Raw genomic sequence first — 9023 nt, forward strand, 5'->3', positions numbered from 1 at the left:
GTGTTGCATAATATGCCTGGTAACGTACTGGTTTATCTGCTGGCATCCTTGGTGGAATCGGTGGTACTATATCTTTAACGTCATGATGCCAAATTAGCGATGGTGCTGAAAAGATAAATAATAAGAGTAATATAAGAGACCGATATGTCGTTCTAAAATGTTCACTGTTAAATTGGTAATGCAATTGCAATTTTGTAAGACATAGAAGAACAAATTGCCCAAGCTTGTGTATATATGCGGGGGTGGTTAGTGTCCCAATCCTTCTGTGTAGTGATATTACTATTTACCAGAAAAGCATGGCAGCACATTGTGTGTTGCAATAACACAGGGTCCCCCCGAAAGACAATAGTTGGTATAATATAATTGGAAATATAAAAAAATTGCCCTTCGTATTTCATTTCCAATTAAATAAAGCTCATTGCATGCTGGTGAAATATATTCAAATACAAAATCTTCCTCAGTTCGTTAAAAGATAAAAATAATTACCTGTTTCAGAGAGAGAAAATGTATTATTTTCATCATCACTGCAACCTTTACCACTATCACTACCATTGGATTCTTCAGAGAAATTACTTTTATTATCATTATTAACAGCTCGACCGTTCACCTGCAATAGGTAAATATTAATTAAATGTAAAAGGTTATTGTATATGTATCATCTACTCTAATGAAACTGCATGAGATTGCTGTGATACAAAATGGAGTTTATATCTTAACGAAGAACGTAATGGTAGAATAGACATGGATATACATTAACATCAGTGTCTTTTATCAACAAAATATGTTTTCGATTTTTAAGTGATTCATTTAAATTTACGCGTTGATTCGGAACCTTAAAAATAAAAACTGGAATTCAAACAAACCGCTTGTTGTTAATTGACTCGGATTGTTTATTATTATTTTGAGCCTAATAAAGATTTATGGCTGATAATGAGCGTTTGCTTTGGGAATGAACTGATGCAACAAATTTGCCGATAACAGCAATTAACCTTCAATTCTCAAGTATCTTTGATTCATTAAAATTCATAACAAAGAGAAGTGCCTAAAGCATGATGACCGTATCAGTTCATTTAGATTTATAATATGATTCAGTATAAAGGAATGATAATACGATTGCGCAACGACCCACAATAAATGATTGTTATCTGCTTAATTACCTGCGAAACGGAGAATGAGACTCTCTTTCTGTTCTCTGTTGAGTCAGGATTGACATTCTGACTTGTAAATATAATATCATTATCGCCACTCTTTACTGGATGAAAATCTAAACTTGAATTATCAGAATTCATACTGGTGTTTGGTAAAGCTGTACTTGGTAATGCCTTCTCAAAATCTTGTTGATCTTTTCCAGAGGAACCTGCCTCGCTGTCGACGTGATCCCGATCTCGACGTTTCACTCTTATGATCACTGTCACAATGATGATGGCTAATATAATCGTTACACCTGCTACCACCCCAGTAATGATAAGATAGAATTGTCCACTTGCCTCGGCTGGGGGTGGTACGACTTCCTCGGATTGCAAGATGTTGATTTTGAGAAAAGCTACATCATCTAATCGCACGGCACCTTGATCTTTAACGTTGACTTCCAACTGGTGAAATCCGGAGACGTCTCTGCTAATGTCTTTGACTAAGATTATTTCCCCAGTTTTAGGAGAAATTTCGAAAAGTCTGTGATCATTTCCAGATAAAATTGAATATTCTAATTCGCCGTTATCGCCATCGTCTTCATCAAAAGCAATGACGTATGCCACCAAGGTACCAACTTTCATGTCTGCTTCTATCGTAACAGTATCATTTCCGGATCTGGGGAATTCAATCACGGGGCTGTGGTCGTTTGCATCAACAATAGTTATAAGGACTCGTCCACTTGTGGTTCGAGGAACATCACCTTTATCTTGAACAATGACATCAAATTCATAGATATTTTGACTTTCTCTGTTTAGAGGGGAATCTAATCTGATCGTACCGTCTTCGTAAACCACGAACGGAATTGTTGGATTGTGGTCGGCAGCTGAGAATGACAGGTCGGCATTCTTTCCTTCGTCGTCATCTGTTGCTGCAAGTTTTGATAAAATTGTTCCTGGCTGAAGATTTTCAATGGCTTTGATTCGCAGACTTTCAGTTTTAAACTCAGGGCTATTGTCATTCACGTCTAAAATCATAACACTGACTGACGCAGTACCGGAAAGCCTGGAATTCTGGTTGTCAATAGCTCTAACTACAAATGTAACTTTTGAAAGAGTTTCACGATCGATGTTAGCATTGGTTGTTATTATTCCAGTTTCGCTATTAATGTGAAACATTGCACCTGCATCTAAGGCAAGGGAGTAATAAAATTCCGAATTCTCTTCTAGATCATTATCCATGGCTAATACAGCCCCTACTGTCGTTCCGATATCGACGTTTTCTGTAACGTTAATTACGTAAATAGGCTGAAGAAATTGAGGCCCATTATCGTTCTCGTCGGTAATCACAACAACAAAATGAATTGAACTGCTGAGACTGGGACTTCCGTTGTCTTGACATGTAACAGTCACATTGTGTTTTGAAGTAGTTTCTCTATCCAAAGTCTTGCTAATTAATAGAGCATATCCTTTACCGTCTAATTTTTGTAAAGAAAAATGCTCCTCGACACAATAACACATGACAATACCATTAACTCCCGGATCTCGATCCTCCACCTTAATATGACCAACAAAGGTACCGACTTTAGATCCTTCCGACAAAATGATTGTTTCCGAGTTCATGGCTGATGCGAGGTTAAGTTGTAATCGAGGAGGGTTATTTCCGACGTCAACAATGTTTACAATAAGAATAGTTTGTGTTATTTGGGGCGGGTTGCCATTGTCTGAAGCTTCTACAATTGTCTCGTATGTTTTTCCAGATTCATATTGAAGTGGTGATTTGACAGACAACTCGCCGTTTAATCCGTTAAGAGTGAGCAGATGTTCCAGTTTACTGGTTCTCAAGGGGCTAAAACGGTAGGATACGTTAGCATTCTCCCCAGAGTCCACATCAAGTGCTTTAAGTGTCTCTATAACCATTCCAACTGTAGTGTTTTCAGACACCGTAACATTGTAAACATCTTTAATGAACTTAGGTTCATTGTCATTGGCATCAACAACGTTTATGTTGACAAGTAGACTGCCAGTTCTTTGAGGCGATCCATTATCCTTAGCTAAGAGGAGAATACTGTGCACATCTTGTGATTCGCGATCAAGTGACTTCAGAACCGAAAGGCTGACATCCGTGGATCCGTCAAATTTTTTGATTAATTGTACTCCAAATATTTTATCTGGTTGAATCAGTTCGTAAGATTGAACAGTATTTTCGGGACTCATATCTTCGTCTGTTGCTCCAGTTATCCTAAAGTTTGTACCAACCACAACGTTTTCTGGTATATCCAAGATGACACTTTTATTTCCGAATTTGGGAGGGTTATCGTTCACATCTTCGATTTCCACACGTACAGATAACAGACGTAAAAATGTTGTCGCAGACGACTGAATGGTAACATCGAAGGTAACCTGGCACACGACTGATTTATTACACATTTCTTCACGATCCACTTTACTCGTACTATACATAGCACCAGTGGGTCGGTTTATATTAAATAGAGATTTAATTAGTTTGTTATTGGGATTTAAAAAATTGTATTCCAGATATGGAAATTCCTCTACAGCTACATCCTGCCCGACTCCGCTACTTACAGCTACGTTTCCGATAAAAACTCCGGGATTCATTTCTTCTTTTAGTGTGAAAACAATGTCCGGAGACTGTGCAAGAATTGCTCCTAATAAGCATAATAAACTGAACATAAAAACTTCTGTTCCCGCCGCTGATTTTCTTTTTACGATCGCCATTTTCGTTTTATAGATGCTCAACTTAGCTTTCTTGGTTTCTTATAATACCAGTATTATCATTGTCTTGTATGGTTCCTGAAAATAGATAGAAAAACGTTTGTTAATGAATGGTTCAGGAACTAAACATATTCTAAATAATTCTCCCAGGACAAACTTTCGACTTACAATTCACACAGATGACAGATATCCAACTCTTTAATGAATTCATTCTGTAAATGGTTTTGATATTAATGTTGTCTCTTATGTGTCTCTTAAATACAAACTTGGCTGATTTACTCCCAGATCTTAACTGCTTCCCACTAATTTTATTTCCATTAAAGATCTTCATTGGGTCTCCCAGGGTCGACTAATAACAACCACCTTATAATCCCTCTAATAATGTTGATCAAGTAAAGTGGTGCTTGATAGAATAAACGTTATGAATAGCTTATTACCTAATAGCAAACATCGTGTTTGAATAAATTTATAAAAGGTCATTTAGGCAGTGTATTATTAAGCCAATAATGGGTCAGGATCACATATTAAAACTTGTATTTATTTAACACGTTAATTGTGATTTAACTCGAAGGTGGGTCGAGTAAGACGTGTTTGTTCTGAAGACTCAAATAACGGGTAACATCGTCTTGATTGATTTTGAATAAATAGCTGGGTGGGTCAGTCGCCATCTTGTTTAAATACTTAACTTGTGTATATATACAAATTTTATCATATCTTAATAGATGCCACATTCGTTTCGTATTCATTCAAGAGTTCACGTAGTCTAAATCCGCCGGCCGACATTTCACTTTATTTTAATCCATGAGACACTTCGTGAACGTTCCACTGACCACGTCTACTCGTGCGAGAGTAAATTAATTAAAGCAAGACGGGATATTTATGTATTGAATGATAGAAATCCACCCAGATGTAACATTTCAACATAGATATGTCATTATGGCTAATCAAATCAAATTTCAAAGACAATTTGATTGAACCTTTATATTCGCGAAATAAACCATTTTATTTTATAAATTAATTTATCCAAATCAATCCTAAATCAATGGCAGACCGGAAAAGAACATTGATTTGCATCTTGTGACACAAAAGGGGTGTGATGACAAAAATAATTCAATGATTTCTTGTGAAAAGAAAAATCTATTCCAAATGCGATAAAACTTGATTTAATCATTGCTAAGCAACTAAATATTTATGAAATAATGTATATATCTCATTCTCAAATATACTCTAAAATCGATAAAATATGAAACTTCGCTATATACTGATACAAAGGCTAAACGAAGTATGACACTTTGGACACTTGCATTACTTTTAAAAGTCAAAAACAAGCAATGAATCTTGGACCAAAGCCCAACAGCAACTACTAATGTGATAGTAATAATGTTTCAAATGTTTTTCAGTGCTTTGTATATTGACATAATGATGTTCCAAATGATCAAATCAACAAATTTGATAGTAAATCAACAATATCATTGATAGTAAATCAACTTGACATAACGCTGCTTTATGACATTAAATCAACACGTATCAATAGTAAATCAACTAAGTGACGATTCTAACTATTCACTGCGAGTGATCTAATAAATATTTGATTTTATATTTGTCCATGATTCATATACCTAGAGACCGTGGTCGCAGGAAATTAACGGAGTTGTCGGAAAAAATACCAGACATTCAAAAGCCATTAATCATATTTCTTCCAATTTTCCAGTCCGTTGGGAATCACCAAGGCTAGAGAAAGATACGAATTATAATTTCTCGCGGGGATATCATGTCAGAAGACAGAGGACATGGGAATACCACAGAGGGTCATCTTGTGGTTGTATTGTGACACAGCTTTTCCATTGTCCGTCCGCATTTCATCATTTAATTGACCTCTTAAATTTAAAACCCTGCTTTATGAGAGGTAAATTAGTGTAATTTCAGCCCATTGAGTTTTAAATTTAACTGAAACATTGTGAAATCTACCTTCATGTGAGTCTTTTTGTTTTTGCAATGTTGCAACATCACTGTATTCGATTTAACAAATATCTGTATGAATAGCATTTACCAAAAACCAAAATATACGATAACTTATTGGTAAAAGTCATTAGAATGCCTGTTTATATGTTCGACTAAAATGGCCATGATGTACGCCATAGTGATAGCATCTCTTGGTGACGTTCACATATCTCAAATCACGAGGATGAATGGCAATAAGTAGTTAATGTTAATTGCATTCTAATTCAATTTTAGTATCACATTTTAGTAGAAGGCAGATTAAGGGTGCGATTAAGGCAATTTAAATTCTTGCCAGTGTAAATCAAGTCTCCCAAGACACCGGAAACAATTTTCCTTTTCTGAAATGCAATTATAATTTGAGACTTGAGTTTGACCTTTTTGATCACTGTGATACTGTGGCGTCATCAAATGACACGGTTTTTAATGGATACACACGGTATATCGTAAGTGCATATGACGTAACGCAAAGAACTATGTTCGGAATAAAGAAGGTTTTATCTATTATTAAAATATTTTTGGAGAAACTGAAAAATAAGCTGTCCAATTGTATCTTCCAACTCGGCCTCAATTCCAGAGAAACCACATTTTGCATTTTAAGGCATTTGCTGAAGACTTCAAACAGTTCAGAGATGATTGATCGGATATTAAACGCTTCTCTGGAGTCAAAAGTCAGTAATTCATGATTCGTATTCAAAATTCATTATTTCACATGACCGCTACAAGACCAGAACTAAAACTCATTATCCATGGTATTCAATTGATGATATTTTTACAAATAGTTCAAACTTGTCAGTACAAGAATACTGCTGTGATGTATATGCGGACTATTTTACGCTTTGATGCGAATGCGAATCAACATGTGGTAGAGCTGAAATCGAGCAACAATGAGCTTCATCGGAATGAAAAACATCTTTAAAAATCATATTTATTCATCATCTTAATTGATTATATATGGTCGACCACCTCGACCCAAGGGACTAGAGATCAAACTGTGCATGTTGATGCGATTATCAATAAATAAAAATGCTTGAATGAAGACGCTTCATGCTCTGAATGTTCCATCGCAAGATGACAAGCGGCAAGCAAATATGTGATGTTTGATTCGATCAATATTTAATTTAAGCCTTTCTAAATGTGATAACTAAGACTTATGATGTATCTAAAGACGGTCATCGAAGGAGGGTCAAGTGAAATATAATCTTCGTGATGAATTCACGTTGAAAAGTATTTAAAGTTAATTCTTAAGCCTTGTTCACTGCCAACCGGTCAAAACAGATTACTTTTTAGGAAGCCCTGAAAAAACTTTCTCGCCATGAGGAATATAAATCTTCTAAATAACAAATTTGATTCTTATCACTATAACTAGAAGTACCATTCAAAAATTCAATTATAGATTGTCTTCTGTAGTACATTGGTCAAGGTGGTAAAATGCAAAAGGTAAGCAGTGATATTTAATATCATATTTAAGTTAACTAACCTCTAATGTAATGTCCAAGTAATATCAATACAACTTCACAAGCCCGACGTCTAATATTGAAATAATAAGTTATTGTTAACGTTAAATGTATCCAGGTTGATAATATGAAAGTTTGTGTCACTATACTAATTGAATTTATCACGCTCGCTGTCAATTTAATACTTTAAATACTATTTACTGTTAACAGATAAATCTTGCCGATTTTGATTAATTTTACCAAAACAAGATTTGTTTCTGATTTACAGTTAATTCTACCCCAAAAATTGAAATTGTATCTGAAATCGCAAAGATTGCAACGTGACAGTATGTTACTGCTGGTAGATTACGTGTCGTTTAAGAGGTATATATGACAAAGTCGTGAAAACATCTCTCCGGTTCAGTCACACAATGACAAACAAAACCATTCCAATACATTGGTAAACACATGTATAATCACTTGAAACAAAATCATATCATGGGTTGCTGTTTTTAGAACAAATTCTCCCCCGAATAAGACAAAAATTCGTACATTGTTTCAAAAACTTCCATTATATTTAGCATTGTTATATATTTGAGAAAATTCTTAGTCAATACCTTAAATAGTTCTTAAACAATAATATTTTGTTTTAGTTGAAACGAAATTATTTGACTAATCTTTAAATCTTATTGGTAAATCAGCTTTGATAACATTTATCAATAAGATGATGCTACATTTAGTATCTTTTTTTTAAGTTTCGATTTTTAACTCTTTCTATGACAGTTTTTAGATTTATACTAACTGGATCGAGATTATCAACCGAATTTATCATTTTAGCTTAACAGCGTATCAGACTTTCCACTCAGATGGTGATTTTTGAATTTGACTAAGTAAAATCATATTGTAAAGAATCACAGACAACAGCTTTATGTATATGTACAAGGAGGCAATGTCGGAGAATCTGAAGAATGCTACACTAACTATTAAGATAATGATTTGTTTGCGACTATGTTTTGGTTAAGCGATTTATTGATTAAAGCTGATCAATAACTGTGACTTTGTCTAAACAAGGAAAATCGATTCGGAAAACTGAATATTTGTCATGAAATTTTAATATTTCAGCATGTGCTTTGTAATTGCAATGACATGATATGCTATTAAAAATATGTAGCTCAGAGCAAGTCATCTAAATATAATAAGAAAAACACAAAAAGGCATAGCGTGTTCAAGAATTAGCTCAGTGTGGACTCGAAATCTATTTCAACATTTGCCAGTGCTTTACATCTTGCCATTCGTCGATTTATCTTATGATTTTTTAAGGTGTATCATTTACATCTTTCGTGGTAACCAATTGTTTCTTATGAATACAAAAGTGATAATCTCGAGTATGACATTTCTTCAGAAAGATCTCGGAATTTTTTCATTATTTTAATGAATATTCTCTCTATTGTGATCGTGTTAGAACAAACATTTAAGAGTTATGAATATTTTATTTGGTATCTTTGAATTGGTAATAAAGAAACATTTAGCTCGTCCCTCGGGAAGTCGTCATATTGATGGTCAGTGAAACGTTTTAAGTCCTCGACTCGTTATAGGCCTATTTAAATAATAATGATTATTTTGTTAAATGTCTAGAAACGTCGTTTTCTGTTCATTATACTCATTAATTCTAATTTAGTTGATAGTTTGGACAAAAAATAATTAAGACGCTTTGTCTACCGCGTAT

The 9023-nt window shown here is 34.4% G+C and overlaps 1 protein-coding gene across 1 annotated transcript; it reads right to left on the reverse strand.

Moving 5' to 3' along the window:
* Window positions 1-1565: 1565 nt before the first annotated feature.
* LOTGIDRAFT_71692 (hypothetical protein) lies at window positions 1566-3773 on the reverse strand (the record flags this gene model as incomplete). The annotated part of the gene is made up of 1 exon (XM_009057018.1): window positions 1566-3773. A coding segment is annotated over one exon (2208 nt), but the record flags the coding sequence as incomplete, so codon positions are not given.
* Between the last annotated feature and the right edge of the window lie 5250 nt (window positions 3774-9023).

The sequence above is a fragment of the Lottia gigantea genome (genome assembly GCF_000327385.1).
Source record: "Lottia gigantea unplaced genomic scaffold LOTGIsca_3, whole genome shotgun sequence".
Taxonomy (NCBI): domain Eukaryota; kingdom Metazoa; phylum Mollusca; class Gastropoda; family Lottiidae; genus Lottia; species Lottia gigantea.